Source organism: Callorhinus ursinus, unplaced genomic scaffold (assembly GCF_003265705.2).
Source record: "Callorhinus ursinus isolate GAN/ISIS: 27379988/994484 unplaced genomic scaffold, GSC_fseal_2.0 scaffold6, whole genome shotgun sequence".
Classification (NCBI taxonomy): domain Eukaryota; kingdom Metazoa; phylum Chordata; class Mammalia; order Carnivora; family Otariidae; genus Callorhinus; species Callorhinus ursinus.
In genome coordinates this window covers 7,224,008-7,243,330 of record NW_027397068.1, presented here as the reverse complement: position 1 = coordinate 7,243,330, position 19,323 = coordinate 7,224,008, and the positions used below count along the sequence as shown (strand labels likewise).

General features: G+C 37.9%; 1 protein-coding gene across 1 annotated transcript in view; it reads left to right on the top strand.

Moving 5' to 3' along the window:
• Window positions 1-16,939, top strand: part of TBX18 (T-box transcription factor 18) — a 29,371-nt gene extending 12,432 nt beyond the window's left edge. The window contains exons 5-8 of the mRNA XM_025862107.2: window positions 2,731-2,898; window positions 6,380-6,444; window positions 12,286-12,380; window positions 13,933-16,939. Coding sequence (XP_025717892.1) covers window positions 2,731-2,898; window positions 6,380-6,444; window positions 12,286-12,380; window positions 13,933-14,657 — 1,053 coding nt within the window. The 3' untranslated portion in view covers window positions 14,658-16,939. The remainder of the gene's footprint in view (window positions 1-2,730; window positions 2,899-6,379; window positions 6,445-12,285; window positions 12,381-13,932) is intronic.
• The last annotated feature ends 2,384 nt before the right edge of the window (window positions 16,940-19,323 follow it).

Here is a 19,323-nt window from a genome sequence, read left to right as displayed (position 1 = left end):
TCACATTAAACATAAATAATAGCATGCTTCTTTTGACTCAAAACTAGTGTCTTTAGAGTGGAAAAAACGAGGATTAACCTGCACATGGGACAGCATTCTGTGTTTATGAACGTTAGTCCATGTGACTATCTCTGTTACCAGGTAATGCCGAAAAGAAAAAAAAAATCCTCCTTTTAAACAGAACAGAGAGCATGGAACATGCAGATCAGATATAATTATTTGAGTTTCAGCATTATCATTGTGGTCTCCTTACTTATAAGGCCAGTAGTTCTCCTGGTTCTACTTGTTTTATTAAATAAGCAAAATGTTATTGATCACTCATCATTATAAAGTCTGATAGATCATTAAAAAGCAAATAATGCCATTTTATACAGAAGAACTGAGGCTTATTTAGCATTCCCTGAAAACATCTGGGGATATACTAAATTCCTATAGATAATATTGAAAGCATGTTATTTTGCTGGAAAGATCCCCAGATTACTATTGGCAGTTGCCCTTTAATGTGCAGACATAGGCATACATCAGCTATTTTTATACCCTACCCCAAAATACCCCACCTTATGTCATTTTGGAAATTCTGTAAAGATAGGAAGAAATAAATAAAATTTAAATATATATAGCTATATGGAGGAATCTGCTTGAGAGAACAAAGATGTCCTAAAACAAGAACCTATATTCATTGACTAGTAAACAGAAACCCAAATCAGTTTTTGTTTCCTTCAATCCAAGTCAGTTTATTCCAGTTTTCTGAAATTAGCTATGTACTTATTTTTGTTTGTTTGATGTCAAGAAGCTTTCTCCAATTTCTCTTCTACCCTGGAATTTGCTGATCACTAGAATCATTAGAATAAATCTTACACCTATGTTTTTCGGACTTTTTACCTGACTCACATAACTAGATGTACATGTTATGTTGTGAACTGGTATAAACACACGCAAAGAAAACAGACAATGTTTTGCAAAATAGTACTTATCCTTACTATAAGGATACACTATGTTTCTACTTTATAATTTTATTTATTTAAAAAATTTCCGGTTGCAACTGTTTAAATTGATTTTTGTGAGCCATTAATGGGTTACTGAAGTTCTGTCCTTTTTTTAGACCTGGAAAGAGACTTTTCCAGAGGTTGCAGATTCATGTGTGTATCTGCAGGTGACTATGAGGGCTATTGTATTCTCTTATCCTTTCCTTATACTTGTGTTTTACCCTCCCCGGCAGCCCCCATCAAGCAGGTCTGGTGGGCAGTGTCATTAGATCTGCCATCCAGGATCTCTTCCACTGATAGAAAATTTTACGGTAAAAAAACAAAACAAAACTGACCACCATGCTGGTTACTGCCAGCAGGGAAAGACATCCTCTGGTGGCTGCAAACATGCTCTCCAGGTATAGGGCTATTTGTTTTGGGGCTGACCAAATACTCTGAATTTGGCTTTGTTAAACTGCCCGTATCCTGAAAAACACGAGGCAGGTCAGCCACTGTGTTTTTCCAAGACTTTGTTTAAGGATTTCTCCTCTCAACTCTCAACTCCCTAAACCTGAATTCAAATCGTGTAACTCCGGGAAGATATAGCTCTCTTAACTAAACTCATTAACGAATACCTGAACGTGGCCTCCCAGCAGCAAATAGAAAAATTCACTGGGTAAGGCTGTTTTTTTGTAATTCCATCTCCTATACCTTGAAAGCATAAAACATAAAGAAAAAGAAAAAAATTCACCCACAGTCCCATTATCCAGAGATGATAACTGTTCCTATCTTTCTGTGGGTCCTTTTTACTGTCTTTATGTTATTGTGATTAGTTTATAAACAGCGTGGATCATTTAAGGTTTAAAAAGAAGCATTTTATTTTGTGGTGAAAAATGTCCTAAAGAGCACTTAGTAATGGCTGAATAACATCTATCCCATTGTATGGACTTTCATTTACTTAACCAGTCTACTCATGTAAGTGGTTTATAGTTTCTCTGCTGTTATATAATGGTGTGCTGCCCATCTCTATACATAAAGCGTTTTTTTGGGATTTGAAATATTTTCTTGGATAAATTCTCAGAAGTGGAATCATGAGGTAGAAAGTAGTTGAACCGTATTATCAGATTTCCCTAGAAGAGTCTGAGAGCACCAGCTTTTCTGTCCCCAGGTGCCTGGGTTTTGGAAGTTTCGCTCTGATGGAGACATGGACACTGGGTTCTCCAGGCAAACCAAGGATGTTGTAAGCCACACACAAGGCAGACTCTTGGGTACCCTTAGAATTCCTTTTGCCCTTGAATAGACACGTTGCTGTCACCAATGGAGGAAAAGTATTCTCTGAAGAAAACCTTGGTGTGCAAATACTTATTTTTAGGGGATGGGTGTGGTGGAATTTAAATTATCATTTCAATCTCATTTTTAGTTTTACTGGTTTGGACTCTTATGTTCCATTTGGCTCATTATAAATAAAATACTGCTGAATTTATTCTTGTATTTTCAGAAACAGAAAATTAGATGTTAAATTCATGGTTGTACACCGCATTCCACCAAAATAATGATTTTTTCCTTTTGTATTTTTATGCATATTTTACAAATAACTTCTTAGCCCTCCCTTGCCAATTTTGACATACTTTATTAAATTGGCACTTCTGCATCCTTGGACATTTTCATTTCCAACTGGGATTTATTTTACACATTAAATATTTAGTCATGGTGTTGAGATTGGGCAGAAGTTGTTGATATATTTGGCTTTCTTTCCTTGACACAGATTATTCTTCATTCTATGCACAAATACCAACCGCGGGTACATGTCATCCGTAAAGACTGCGGGGATGATCTTTCTCCCATCAAGCCTGTTCCATCTGGGGAGGGAGTAAAGGCATTCTCCTTTCCAGAAACTGTCTTCACGACTGTCACTGCCTATCAGAACCAACAGGTATTGTTCTCAGAATTGCTATCTTTCTAGACTTTTTGTTTCAGGTGTCAATAGAAAGCTAGCTATCCTTTTCACTGTATCTAAATGTTATGAAGTGTCATAAAGCATTTGCCGTATAAGACATCTAGGAGGTGTGTGTGTGTGTGTGTGTGTGTGTGTGTGTGTGTGTGTGTGTGTATAAACATTTTTTATCCATGATTCCCCAAGTAAGGCTACTTCTAGTGAGAATTTCTTTAGAAAAGAATGTGTCTCATGACTAACAGTGTAGGTTTGCTTTCCATTTTGAGATGTCAAATCATGATGTCATAATTAAAATAAAAAATCATGTGGGGGCTCCAGGGTTGTTTAGTTGGTTGAGTGTCTGACTTTTTTTTTTTTAAGTTTTATTTATTTATTTGATAGAGAGAGCACAAGGAGGCAGGGCAGTAGATAGAGGGAGAGGGAGAAGCAGGCGCTCCCCACAGAGCAGGGAGCTGGATGTGGGGCTCTATCCCAGGACCCTGGGATCATGACCTGACCCAAAGGCAGAGGCTTAACCGACTGAGCCACCCAGGCGCCCCTGAGTGTCTGACTCTTGATTTTGGCTCAGGTCATGATCTCAGGGTCCTGAGATTGAGCCCTGAGTCAGGCTCTGCACCGCGCGTGGAGCTTGCTTAAGATTCTCTCTCTCTCTCCCTCTGCCCCTCCCCTCCATTTACTCTATCTCTCTTTCTCTACCAAAAAAAAAAAAAGGCATGTATATTGCCTAGGAAATAGACATGTAGAATATGAAACCTGGATTGTATCATAGAGCATGGGATTTGATAATTCACATATTTTAAAACTATAATCCATGTATTATAGGAAATATTTCAGAAGCATTTATCTTATGTAGTCATTTGGCATATATACAAAAAGGGCTGTTTCTTTTAAGATATGCTTTAATTGTGACAGAGGGTGATACATATGCTTATAGCTTGGGAGATCAGCAGTTGTGGAGCAGTCTTTTCATAAAATTAGTAATAATTTCAAAAGTGAAATATTTCTCTTCAATATAGGTAAGTGTATGTATTTCTTTAAGGCTGTGTCAAGTAGGTGGAAAATTGATTCAAGGCGATTATTTAGTCCATGCGATTATGGCCAGTTTTCATAAAAAATAGTGATGTAGTTGAGGCTGATGTGGTCTGTGGTAGACTTTTTTTTTTTTTTTTTTTAATTTTAGTGGTCAGGAGAATTATTTTAGGTCTCCACTTCTCTTTACACTTATTTACATCTCGGTTAAATTTTAAGGCTTCATAATCTCCCAGTTGTGGTTTTTGTTGTTAAAACTTATGAGGAGATTTGGATCCCGTCCCTGCATCTTCCTTCAGGGCTGGGAGGTGCATCTGCTCTCACCCATGTGGAGCCACCAGTCCCACAGCTGAAGTCTTCCTGTCCTCTCACTCACATTGTCACGCTTTTGTATAGAAGTTAACCTTTATTCAACAATGGACTGTTTGATTTTGCTTGGAAGGTTGGGTCTATGAGGTTAAGAGGAGGCTAAACCACAAAACCGAGATCTGCAAACACTGGTAACTGAATTTAGGGCTGGCATTTTGTAGACCCTGCAGAGGCAATGTAAGTCTTTATATTTGTGAAACAATGAATAGTTTATTAAATTTTTGAATTAAAAATAAAAGCGATATAAATTTAAAAAAAAGAGAAGTTAACCTTTAGAAGGACTGGAGATAATTAGGAAAATATTCTTAAAATACATTAGATGCAGAAAATGATTTTTTCTTTTTTTTTTTAGGAAGAGTGTAACGCATGAGGAGAAAAGAGCAGAGACGTTTAGTACCTTTTAAGCAACCCCAGTTTATCTGTCTCTCTTTTTGTCTCAAACACCAGCAGATTAATAATGTCAAATGTGTATTTTTCTCCCAGCCTCTGTGATACAATAAACAAGATGCAGTGGGCTTTTGGTACGTGTTGCTGACTAATAGCAATTGACAAACTTTGACAAATCGATAATAGGGTAAAAAAAATTAGAGGAAGGGAAACTGATAATGACCAAATACAATGATGTTCATTTTTTAACTTCCTGGCTCCTATTTTAAGAACTCAGGGAAAACTGGTGGTTAACAGCATGGGGTTCTGAAGCCCAGGGTTCCAGCCTAGTTCTACAGACAAGTAACCTTATGATCATAGGAAACTTAAGCCTCAGTTTAAAAGCAAACATAAGATTGGGATAATAACTACATATAAGTTGCCGTGAGAATTAAATGAAATATGCGTATAAAATTCTTACTACAGCATACATAGTATGCCCTCAGTAATAAAAATAAAATGGCAATAGTAACATATCTCTATTCAGACAAGACACCATTATATAAATCTACTCTTTTTTGAAATAGTATTTTACTTAAATTATTTAATGTTATTTAAATATTATTTAAATGAACAAAGAATTAAGCTATAATGAACTATAAAGAATTCCTTCAGGACAGTATATAGGGGGATTGCAGATGAGTTTTCAGAGATGCCTTTCCTTTGCCTTCGTGTTATCCAACAGTGTTCATTTGTCCTTAGCTAAAATGGCACTGTCAGAAGTATGTTCCTTAACTTTGTAGATTCCACTAAACCAAAGAGCATAGAAAACAAAGCATGATGTGCTTCTTAGAAAATAGGCTGTAACTTCCTTTGGGCAAGGAGCAGATCTATTAAGAAATAGGTGAGATGTTATTAGTGTCAATTACAAGATGGTGTAGCTAAAAAAATTTTTTTAATGGAGATGATTACACCGTTTGTAAAAATCCTACTCCCAAATCTCTGTTAAAATTAAAACATTTATTTCTACTACATGAATAAGATTTAATCTCATTAGAGCCTTTTGGTAGTGGTTAGCTTTGATTAGACATTCACTGAAGGGCTCTGACCAGGTCAGGACTCAACAGAAAACAAAGGAAAGAATAAAATTATCAGATGAGAGCCATAAAGATGATTCAAAGAGAGACAAAGAAAAATACAGAGACAGAGAATTTAAAGAAGCAGATAATACCTAATTCTGAAGAAGAGAGCGATGCATAGGAGCTTGATGGCATTTAAGTGTTGTAAGTAACTTGACTAAATAGAAGGTGGATATTAGCTGTTACCCATTACCAAGAGGAACAGGATTAAGCCATGTCACAGAGTTAAAGGGAAGAGCTTTAGTTCTGAGGGATTGTCAAACAAAGGACTGGTTATCAACAGATGATTCAGAATTTCCTTCTCTAGTGATATTAAAAGCAAAAGATTTTATTTACAGAGTTTGAAAAGGGGTGGGCGATGTCTTTCTCATAGCAGATGAATGTCTAGGTGATTTCTGAAATTTTCTTCTAGCTTTGCAGCTAAGGCAATAAAATACCTGAGAAATAGGGGAGAGGAACACAGTCAATTTTGTAATTGTAGTTCTTCCACCATTTCTCTTTTTAATGACCTTACATGACATTTATAATATTTGATACGATTTTTTTGTACTCTGTAGATTACTCGCCTGAAGATAGATAGGAATCCATTTGCCAAAGGCTTCCGAGACTCTGGGCGTAACAGGTAAGACTTAGTGAAGAACATTCTGCCTCTGACAAATATATCTGGCTTTTTGTTGTGATTTTCCATGACAAGGTAAACAGTTAAATTTACCGACATGCTTTTGAAATAATTTTCTGATGAGGATTAAAATTTGTTGGTACCGCTGGGCCTTGGATGTAACTTATTTTTGGGTGTAGTGCTATGGCCTGCCCATTCCTAAGGGGGATTTTGATGTGGGATGCTGGCTGAAAAATGCAAGTTCTCAAGGTGCACAGTGCATGCCACCTCTGAAGGGACCTTGAGGAAACCTGTCTTTCAGACTCAGGGGCTTCAGTATCTCAAGTCAATAGCCTACCCTTTAGGCCCCAGGGCTTCAATATTTCAAGTCAATGGCCTCTCTGCATCTGCTGTTTTATAATTTGCTTAGTGATGTCCCAACAATCTATTGATTCTGTCTTTGGAATATGATGGGGTTCCGTTCCCTCAGATTTCCAGCTAGAATATGAAACTACTCCCCATTGCCAAGAGAGCTGATGTTCTTTACTTTCCAAATTTGTCTTGGCTGAGCTGACAGCTACACACTTGTTTATTTTTTCTGTGTCGTGTTTTACGGTGTTTGTACTAGGAGGGAGAGCAACAATAATGAATTCCACTCTGTTACTTTTATCAAAAAGCAGATCACCCTTGTGTGTGCCATGGACTTTTGAATTTATTGATATGATTCTATTCCAATATAGTTTGGTGCAACATTTTCTAAAATAAGTCCTGATAGTAATAGAGAGTAATAATAGACTAACATCATTCTCCAGATGCTTTTTCAGGGGAAGGCTTTGACTTAAATGTTTTTAAAGCTTTTAAGAGGAAATATTTGAGAAATTTTTCTTACTTTACTCCAGAAATTATTCTAATACTTCTTGAAAACTTGGTATTCTTGAAAACTTGGTCTAGGCTGCGTCTACAGGAAGTCAAAGTCCCCAATTGTTTTGTTTTAGGGACAGTTTGATTTAAAATTGTAGAGCAAGAACAATCAGGTGGTAGTCCAGATTTTCAGTTTCTCCCAGCTGATAATTTGGGCAAGGCTGGTGCAGAGATCTTTTCTCAGAATACAGTCAAGTGCTTGCAGAGTATACTCATATGCAGCGGCATTGTTTAAACACCATGCAACATGAGGACTAAAATGCAGCTGAAATGCTTTGAGAGTAGAGTAGCCTTTAATTTAGTGCAGGTACATCAACAAGATGGACTAATAATAGGACTAATAATTCCCTCTGAAATTCTTTATTCTGTAGGAAGATTTGCAGGTATTCCTATAATACCTATTGTCTGATACATTGAAATCATTCTGTCTTTTTAGATGTTTGTTTTAATGTGAGAACAGCTTTGCTTGGCTTTTGTTATGTTACATTGACAACTTTGCTGTCCAGAGGAGTTTCTAAAAGCTGAATAATTTAGTAACTGAGAAGGTCACTGGTGGGGACTAATGGGAGCCTTTGGGATGACTTCTTTTCTGCCTTGACAAATACTTTGGTGGAATTTTCTTGTGGTTTTGGTGATAGCAGTATAGTATTTATCCATTTAAGGGTCGTGCATTACTTTCATTTCATTATTTTTTTTAAGCAGAGAATACATTTATTAAAACTCACTGCAACTCCAGGGAGGCAGCACGAGGCTTGAGGAATGTAACAGCCAGAAACCGTGTCCAGGCTCTCCTGTAAGACTGACCTAGCAGACACCTCAATGCTATCGACACTGGGGGAATCACACTGCTTGGATACTGTCGGTTCATTTTAAATGTATTGCTTCACAATACATTTAAAAATATTTTTAAAGGTATATTTTGGATAGATACCAATAGTGAATAAACCTACAAATAGAAGTGAGATGATAAGATGCATGGGACAAGTTTTCAGGAAGAATTTTAGAAATGTCAGCATAATGAAAAGGCATTTGAATTTGGTCAGTGAAAAAAAATCAGTGGGATTGGTGAAAATAAACTGCTAAGTCCCTTGTTTGTTATCATGAGGTCAGAATGCTGGGTTTGATATGAATTTTTTCCTTCCTTTGTTTTACAGGAATATAGGTGTGGCATCCGTGGTGCTTGCTACTATTTCTTTCCTGACTCTATAACTTTTAAAGTTTTTAATGAACATAAAGGACATAAGGAATTACGTTTTAAAACTTTTTACATTTTGTTAAATTTTAAATTTTTTGTTTTGCTCCAAATGTTTAAACAATATCATAGTACAAGAAAATTATGTTGAGTCTATACATAGCTTTCTTATTAGTGAAATGAATAATTTCACATTTTGTCTCATTAAAATTAGTTTTCCTTCTTATGATAGATAGCTCTTAGGTGCTTATTTTGGAATACTAAATATTTATAAATCAAAATTCTCTATTTAGAAATCTAATTTTAACATTTTCCATTGATAAATGCAAAAACTCATATATGGAGAAGAGGGAATTTGGTCAGCTTTAAAGATTTCTAACTTATGTATTTTCCTTAAAAAAAAAAGTTTAAGTTTTATGTAAGACTTGGAGGGTGCATTGGTATTGAGGGCTTGGGGAAGGAGTGATATTTTTTCATATAAATTGAGAAGAAAGCCCATGAGAAAAAGTTCATTTTATTTCTTTAATGCCCCTGGTCTGTAATATATAAATTCTGTTTTTATTTTTCCCCATATATGAAATAAACAAATTAAGCAGGACAAGAAATAAACACGGACTTGATTTTTTTTAAACTTTATATAAAACAATTTGCTTTAATTAAAAATTATCCCTTCCTGGTTATTTATGGTTCTACAGCCTATTTTATAGGAATCAGTAGCTTCAGCCCTTAAAAGCTCTCCTGCAAGACATTTGCTACATGCAAGAGAATTTATGTGCTGAGAATAGTTTCATTCTTCAGTTAGGCCTTAGGTTTGACCCTATAAAATTTTTTACTCAGGAAGGTACAGAAATTTCTTTGCTTTAAATACTTCAGGAAAAACATAACCATTTTACTAAATAAACTTGGCCATTTGATAGCGTAAATTAGGGTGGTGATAAAATGTGGAAATTGTTCAAAGGCATCTTGTATAAATTATCGCCTTGGCTACACTCCTGCAGGAGGTGCCTTTTATCTTTTCTTTAACTAGATGGGAAAAGTCTCCATTACTGGAGAAAATGAAGGCCTTTTTTAAAAAGTCCAGATTCAGCTAATAAATATTTTATAACTGTTTCCTGCAAAATATCTGAAATCCTTTCTGGAACTTGCAGGGTGAAACAGCAGCCTCAAGAAAAATATCAATAGCTTCAAGTCAGATCACTTGTAGATATGTCATTTTCAGAGCATCTTTTTAAAGCTTAGGGTTATATGTTTGCGATGATCAATAATGTCTCCCCAAGAACTGGGTGTATGGATTTGTATCTGAAGCATAATAAAGTTTACACTGCTAGAACAAATGATGCAGTAATGCTCCTCTCCATAGTTAATAAATCTTTAAGTCCAGTGGATGCTTATTAATTACCTCTTAGCAAACTCCCCTCGAAACTACTCCATGGCCACTTTGGTATCTTTAATATTCAAATCTATGACTATTAAAACTCATCTATCTGATAAAAAAGCAATTTTATACAAAACTGCATTCTGACATTCTTTAGCATTTAAAAAAGCTTGTTTCTAGAAAATCATAAAACCTTGTACAAATGAAATATAGAGTAAGCAGATAAAGAGTACCCAGCATTCATTAGTTGAGTATTAAATGCAACCTGCAGGCAACATGGGGTTTTGGGACTGACCAAGCTGCCAAACTACCCCCAAATCAATACTTTAATGAACATAAAATATTACTGAGTAGATCTTGCTTGCATCTGGCTCATAGTCAGCCACAGATATGATGTCTGGTTTTGGAAAAATCACTTGGGAGCACACAGCTTTAGAGCTAGGAAAGGATGCAGAGCTTTCATAGTCTGATCCTCAGTTTGTGGGAAACTGAAGTCCAGGGAAGTTAAAACATTTACTTAGGGTCACACAGTGAATTTTAATGAGGTGGAACCATAGCCCAGTTCTTCTGACCCCCAATCCAGTGTTCTTACTGTGAAATAGTCCTCTCTCTGTAGAACACTGATTACATCCAAAGCTAGATTCTGCCCTTCACACTCAGTGCAGCCCAGGTGGAAGGTATGTGCACGTCCACTCTGCCCTGCTCTCCCCTTTGGCAGCCCTGTACTAGCACCTGTGTGGGGCTGGTGATGGCTTTTGGAAGTGCTCCCACAGCAGCACCCCCTGAACTTGTGACTTGAGAGATGAGTCAGGTTCATGTCTGGATGCATGTGAGGATGGTTCATGCACACAAGCCTGTGCATGCACTCAGTACCACCCATCCACACACACACACTGCTGTCTCCTTCTATCACTAAGATGGGATACTGATGCTCCATGGAGTCATGATAGACATCAACAAATCAATGGAGTCTACAGTCTGAACACTAAGAAGTAAATTCAGTGTGTAAAACCTTAGAACAGTAGGGCAAGTTGTGTAAGATGGTGTTTTCTGCACATATCACTTACTAGGAGTGTTTAGAGAGTTTTCACCATGTTGTGTAGGTGGTATGACTATGGGGCCAGTGGGTTCCTCTAGTCTTAGTTCATAGTTCTTGATTTGGGGATGCAAGGTATCCAGAGGAGGTAGCAAGTTGAGTGCAAGTAATTAAAGACCCACTCTTTAACATTTGCATTAAATACGGATTATCTGTGTTAAATAAAACCGTATCTAACAATCACAAGAGAAGTCTGAATATTGTTTGATACTCAGAAGGCAGGCATTTCCTACAATGGAGCTCTATGTTTCAGGAAAAGCACAGTGTTATTAAGATTAACAAATTGCTTAGGGCTTTGGTAGTTGAGGGAAGACTGGTGAGGTCTGAAGAATGGGCTAGTTGAGTGAAGCGCCTCATTTCCAGAATCTAGAGGACTTAGTTATCTGATTCAAAGAGAGGAGGACTCTGACTCACTTACAGTAGGAGATACATTTATGTATGTATTTAGATATATAATATATATATTGTTTTCAAATATATATATATTTGACATATATGTCATGCAAATAGTTTACAACCAACTTATCTTGTCTCTTTAAGTATCCGTTCACTAAGTGTATGTAGGGGCCTGAAAAGAATGTTTGATGCTAATCCTAGAGCCATATGTGGTACCGGCCTGTGAGATCACCTTTCTGTGTTCCTCCTGCATGTTGGGCTGAGAGGTCAGTGCTGCCTGCCAACCCCCTGGACTCCCTGTTGCTGAAGGGAGAGCCTACGCTGGCTGTACTGGGTGTGATGGAGATTGTGCCCCCCCCCCCCGCCCTCCGAGAGAAGTTGGTTTTCTTTGGATGAGTGCTCTTCTAAAGCTGGCTACCAAGGCACCAAATGATGGGCAGAAATGCCTCTTCAGAAAAAGTGTCTTTACAGGGTCAGGCTTTTGTGTCAAACCCTTCCTCATCAGAGGGAGAAGTAATGTTACAGGGGGAGAGGGTGGATTCCAGATCCCAGAAGAGCCTTGGACTCACATCAGCTAGGATGGACCTCTTCACCTGAGCTCCTTAGCACAGAGAGACAACTTCTTATTCTCCAAGGTCGGCTTAGTTTTCTGAGAATGTTAACAGCATATCTTGGGTGGTTTCCATCGTCCTGTGCTCCTGGGGACAGAATGGTAGCCCATCTCTGAAGCGTTTCTTTCTGCCTGTGCCAAGCTCCTGCCCTACCAATATGGGGGGACACTGTCAACACCAGCGATGTGTTCTGAGCTGCTTATTACTGGCAAAAGCTCCAACTGTTCCTAACGAGGCTTCTTTTGTCCACCTCCATCCCAATCCTTCCGTTTAGAATGGGTTTGGAAGCCCTTGTGGAATCATATGCATTCTGGAGACCTTCACTACGGACTCTCACCTTTGAAGATATCCCTGGAATTCCCAAGCAAGGTAAAACACAAAGTCTCCTGGGTCATAGATACAGCCGGTTCTTGACTGGAAGCTCGGGCACTGAAAAATAACACCTGTCGTCATTGCCATCCACAATGGCGACCTCATCACCAACATTCTCTTGTTACAGAATCCACCTCTTTTCTGTGAAGAATGGGGATGGGAACCAGAAAAATGGCTCTTGTGGTCAGAGGTTAAGTCTTGCATGTTGTAGGCTGTTTATGTATTTCACGACCTTTACTTCACCCTTAAATCTCTTGTTAAAAATAGAGCTGGACTGTGGGCCCTTGTGCCAGGCCCACCTCACAGGGAATTGCCAGTGCTGGTCCCAGTTCACCCTTCCTTGCCAGCTTCTTTCTGCACTTCCTTCAGCACAATGGCCTCTAGGCAGGGTTCACCTGTTGGATTTATGCTGAGGAGGTCAGGCACCTCAGGGCTCACCTCTGAGTGTTTCCCCCAACCTCAGGCTAGTGTTTCCTCAGAGGGAGCTGCTTGCAAAGGGATGATGCTTCCTCCTCTGCTCGGTAGGTAGGACTCTTGGCCCGCTCCTGCACTCAGCCTTTTTATGCCTGATCCTGCCCAGCACCCCAGTGACAATTAACATGCTGGGTTTTAGATAATTATCATTGACTGGATGGGTCTTTTAGATTATTTTGAGAAGCTATATAAAACACTGTTGCTGGAGCAATGAAGGCTTTATAACCTGTCCAGCCTGTTGGAATTCTCCTCTCCCCCTAAGTTCTGTCAAGTTTGCAAACATCAATCTGCCAGTGAATCCAGAGAGGGGGAGACGGCCACCACCACCGTTATTGATTGGACACAAGGTCAACCACCCTCTCCGTTTCACAGGACTGTTTATTTGGTGGGCCTCTGCTCTTGTGTTAGCATGTGATTCACCAACCTGTGTTCTGGTTGGAAATGAGATTTTTGAAGTTCTAGACTATTGCCTTCTTGTAATAGCCCCATGTGATACAGCAATGAATACACAGAAGCTTTCAGTTTGAAGCTGCAGATATGTTTGAGGCAGGGTGTGTCTTTGACCAATTTGGCTCTTTCCTTGGAATTTTTTTCCATTTTCATGCAAGAAAACATATTGATCCAGAGCAACGTCTGCTGAAAGGGTAAAATATGGAAAGAAGAGAGGTGATGGCTATACTTTAGGAACAAGATACAGAGTAAGATGAAAATTGTCAAGTTGCCAGGAAAATATTTGTAAATATTTATTATAGAAAATCAGAAAACTTGAGGAAAGCTAACGGAGGGAGAAAATGTGAAAATTCTATGTGGCAGTGTCCTGATCTCTTCTGCAATAAAAAAAGAAAATTATTGCCTGGGGAGATCATATGCCTTAGAAATATTGAGAGGATCTGTGTCTAAAATATTTCAGTCTGAATTCAGTTAAATTATAATTCCTTGAGAGTCAAGACCATTTTGTTTTCATCGTTCCATGTAGGCTTCCTTGTGACAAGCTGTGTCTAGCTCATGTTCACAAAATTGAAAGGAAAACATGGCAGTGGAGTCGTTGCTGTTTACATTTCAACTTCTTTTGTAGGAAATACAAGTTCTTCCACATTGCTCCAAGGCTCTGGGAATGGCGTTCCTGCCACCCACCCTCATCTTTTGTCTGGATCCCCTTGCTCCTCTCCTGCCTTCCACCTGGGGCCCAACACCAGCCAGCTGTGTAGCCTGGCCCCGGCTGACTACTCCACCTGTGCCCGCTCTGGCCTTACCCTCAACCGCTACAGCACATCCTTGGCCGAGACCTACAACAGGCTCACCAACCAGCCTGGCGAGACCTTCGCTGCGCCCAGGACTCCTTCCTATGTGGGCGTGAGCAGCAGTACCTCGGTGAACATGTCCATGGGCGGCACGGATGGGGACACTTTCAGCTGCCCACAGACCAGCCTGTCCATGCAGATTTCGGGGATGTCCCCCCAGCTTCAGTACATCATGCCTTCACCCTCCAGCAATGCCTTTGCTGCTAACCAAACCCATCAGGGTTCCTATAACACGTTCAGGTTACACAGCCCCTGTGCCTTGTATGGATATAATTTCTCCACATCCCCCAAACTGGCTGCCAGTCCTGAGAAAATTGTTTCTTCCCAAGGAAGTTTCTTGGGGTCCTCACCGAGTGGGACCATGACCGATCGGCAGATGTTGCCCCCTGTGGAAGGAGTGCACCTGCTTAGCAGTGGGGGTCAGCAGAGTTTCTTTGACTCTAGGACCCTAGGAAGCTTACCTCTGTCATCATCTCAAGTGTCTGCACATATGGTCTGATGAATCCTTGAAGTGAAACCATACTCAGATTGGTCTAATGTATTTTCTTTCTTCATTTTCTTTTTCTTTTTTTCTGAAAGCAATATGAAAAGAAACTATCAGTAGCTTGTAAGATTTACATATAATAGGAAATGAAGGCTCCCTGAGTGTTTTGACTTCCTCATGGTGAGATTGTAATTATCTATGGTATATATGTAAACTGTACATAGCATGTGGAGTTTTGCAGCCTATAAAACCACATCCTCCCTCTCCCCCTGCCCCATTTCATCTAGTTGCACAGAGTGTTGGCATAAGTAGGATGTTTAACCAAAATTCTCAGACTCCTTTAAAAACCAAACAGCAAACTTAAAACTTGTCAGTGATACTAACCAGACCAAGACTTATAACTTAATTTATCAGAAAAATGCTCTACACAGTTTCATACTTGAGTGTTGATAACTAACAGTAACCAGCACACAGAGTCTTGTGATTTCTGTTATTCTTGGGCACAGTGTGAGAACCTAAAATGCAAAAGCCAGCTGAGGTCTAAGTATTAGTTCTGAGGTATTTGTAATCATGAAGGATTAGCTTTTGTGTTCCTGCTTGCTCTTGTTTGTCACAGGTATTAGATGATCTCGGTTCTGTAAAAATCCATGACCTATATAATAATTGTTTACTTAGGTAAGGTGGAAGAGAGGCTTATACTTTCTTTTCACTTTCCATTGGGTATGTACGAGGTATTTATTCATCTGCAGAGAATAAATTTCCAGTATTTTGGATCTTTTGCTCATTTTATTTAGTCAAAGTAGACCATTAAAGAATGTTCTAGAAACATTTTTAAATTCCAGTTTTCACTGGGGAAGGACTATATGATATGAGTGGAATGCCAAAAAGAAAATAAACCCACCTCAAATTCTTTGATTCTGATGAGAAATGTCTATCTTTTTAAATCAAGAGGAATAATATTGTCAGCTATCCCTTAGGTTTTTATAGTGTGGTTTTTCATTGAGGATATTTTTTCCATTTTGTTTTGAGATTCCTGACCTGTGGTCTATAAGGAAGGAAAGAGGCATTTGTGCTACTTATTTATGTCTTGTAACTCCTACAAATTGAAACCTCCCCCCTCCTTAACCTTGTTTCTCTGTCTGGGTCTTTCCCGAAACAAATAGATTCTAGGCCTTTATGGTATTAAATAACACTGTAAGGAATTTCAGGGGGTTATCTCCAGCAATCTGTCTTTTGGGGGTTGTAGTGCAAAGGCCAAAGCCCATTACCATAAAGACCCTCTTAGAGGATGAAGGAGGAAGATACTAATTATGAGAAAGGATCTATAAAACTTTTAACCTCAACAGCATTTTCAGCCTCAAAACTGGAAAAATGAAAACAGGATTAGTTTTTGAAAAATCCCTAAAATAATGTGTACATGGTTTAAGATTTCAAAACAAGTAACTTTGATAGCACATTAGGAGATGAATAGGAAAGGCTAAGAATGCATGATGAGAATTACCATATGTCTGTTGAGAAATTAAAATAATATGTTTGTTCATTGACTCATTACCTTTCATATATTTGTCAGTCTAAAGCAGATTTCCTTTCCAAGCTAAGTGAGATTTCCTTTCAGTGCTAAACAGAGTTGCTTTAACTCATCCCTAGTTTAGATGGGGAAAGGGTGTAGCTCCTGACTTGCTTCTTTACTTTAAAACAGCACGGCTGTTAGATATTTAAGCAGATAACTGTTTGAAAAGTATTTGTATAGGATGTGACTCTGTTTATGGATGTTGATAAATTTCCTCATGGATTTTGTAACAGTTCCTCAAATCAGTATTGGTTTTTACACTGAAGATTAGCATGAAGGGACACAAAATACTTCCAGTAGGTAGATCTGTAGAAGATACCTGTGTATGGTATTAATAGCTGGACAGAGATTTGGCAGAAGTCCTCATGAGTACATTCCAGCCTTAGTGCTTAGTACAATTCAAGAACAAGAAAGTTGTCTCTCTTGAGAAAACATGGAAAGTAATGATCTATACTCATATGTATTAATAGGGAGAGCATTTTCCTTTTTGCTGTTGGTGATTTGAAATGATACAACAATATGAGTAGAATTTTTTATTAATTTTTTTGATTTAGCAATATTGTACAAATTGCTGTTTCCTTTAGGTTTTACTGTAAATATTAATCACCATGTCACTTCAAAGATTAGCCTTTTATCGTTATATTAAATGACATACATGCATTGATAATTATAATTATATATCTGTATTTTATTAAAAAGTGCTTAAAAATTATATATTAAAGTGTGTTACTAAACCCTTTTATGACTTTGGAGGGTAATCATTTAAAGTGTCTATAAATGTTGTTCCAAGAATAAGCACACATATGAACACCCCAAACACAGATTTTGTGGCTTTCGATGACAAGGCATGGAGAAATGGGTCTGGCATTCATTTTTCATGTGTTAAATATAATTTCTTGGGGCCCTGACCATGTCATTGAAGGTGAAGCCCTGACAAATGTTGAACACATGAAAATTCAAATGTAAGAAGAGGGGGCCATGGTGGTATGTTTTGTTTCTGGTCCGGGGGAGAAGGGCAAGGATACAAGAATGAGCTGCTTATGCCACTGACCAGTGATGACAGATCACTTCTAGACCCCTTGACTGGAAAACATTCCAAGGGGCATTGTCATGAGGTGAGGTTGCTGCTATCACAGCCAGTCACATTTTGAAAATTAACACTTGCTTCTATACAGGCTCCTTCCCAGAGGTCAACAGCTTTTCACAAGCAGGGCACCTACTTGCTGACCCCTGATTTCTGGAATGTAGGGGGTCAGGAGACTTTTGTGGCCCCCAGAAGAGACTGAAGCACAGTGTTGCTGATATAGCAAAGGGTCACACTCATTCCTCACATCAATTAGTGAAATTTTGAGCAAAAGAAACCTCACCTTTAAAATGTGAATCCCTTTCGAGACATCACTCCCCGGATTTAAACCTATCAGCAACTCACAGCTTAGTATGAATTAGATGAACAGAAGCTTTGGAGGTAGCCAGAGGTTTGATTAGAAGAAAAGAGTAATTTTTGGAGTAGGACAATTCTGGGAAGATTTGGATGGGGGGGAGGAGGTGCAAGGAGAAGGATCTCCAAGCAAACCTGGTGTAAAGCCATTAAAAATAATAATTTCATGAGCTGCTTTCAGGAGTCATGGTAGAGTTGGTGGATGCTATGCTGATGCTCTCTCTAATTAGACGGATTTGTAAAGAATCCTTTCAAAGTGCAATCATGCTGGGTTTCCTTATGGGGAATTTATTGACTCATCTACATGGAGGTTTTCTAAAGCCTTCCATTGGAAATTAAATAATGTTATTAAGTTATTGCCACTGTGTTTTAATATCCTTGATAATCTTTTAAAATATATGCTCAGACAGGTTGAGAGAAAGGTTGAATATGTGAACAGTTAAGTAGACATGCATGAAGGCAGCCTTATGGGAACTCATTCAGTGATGGAAATGAACAAATAATATGTATTTAAGTATAGAAACATCCAAGAGATATGTAAACTTAGTATCCATCTACATGCTGATAGACTTTCAAGTAATTCATTTTCTTTTCTTTTCTTTCTTTCTTTTTTTTTTTTTGAATTTTGGTATGGTGAGAACATCATTTTCTTGGGAATTAGGGAGGTTGGTTTCAAACCATGGGCTTCCCAATCATGATTTTGGACAAAAACTTAACCAGTTTAGGTCTCAGTTTTTTTGTGTGTGAAAGGAGTGTCTGGAATGAGGAATTTTACGTTATAAAATTCATATGACATTGTATCAATATCAGTCAGCTTAGTAGGAAAATAGCTTTATAAAAATATATCTTTATAAAAATAGGTCTTTTGAGATAGATAGATAGATAAACATATATACGTGTATATCTATTTTTACAAAGAACATACCATGACCTTGACCAGGATTATTGATTATTTTAAATTTATTGGATTACTTAGAATTTATCTTTTAAATGGAACTATGCTATATTAGTTATAATACGTAGGACATACTTTAGTAGTTGGGGGAATCTGAACTTAATGTATTTGCTACTTTATAGTGAACAGAAAAAGGTGTTAATAAAATTTCTTTTTCATGATGCTCTTATTGAATGGTATAAAATTATTTCACTTTGGAATAAGTATGGCATCTAGTAAAATATCTAGAAGTCATTCCAGGTACATTCAAAATACATTTAAATTGTCATCCAGAAAACACTTGACTTTGATTTTTTGAAGGGTTTTATTCATGCTGAGACTCAGATAACAATCATATAAAATAGTTGGTTATTCTGGAATTCACTGAATTTATACAAGGCTGGATCTTCATACATATCTTGTGTCCATATTTTATATTAATCAGGCCACTAGAATAATTTAATAAGGCCAAAACATTTTTCTGAATAACAGCTTTGTTGAGGCATAATTCACAAACCATACAATTCACCTATTTAAAGTGAGAAATTCAGTGTTTTGTGTTTTTTTTTTCGTATATTCAGAGTTGTGCAACCATCATCACAATTTTAGAATATTTTCATCACCCTGCAAAAACCTCTGTGCTCATTAACAGTCACCCCACTTTTCCCTCCACCCCTTCTTTACCCCAAAGTCCTAGGCAACCACTAATCTACTTTCTGTCTATAGATTTGCCTATTTG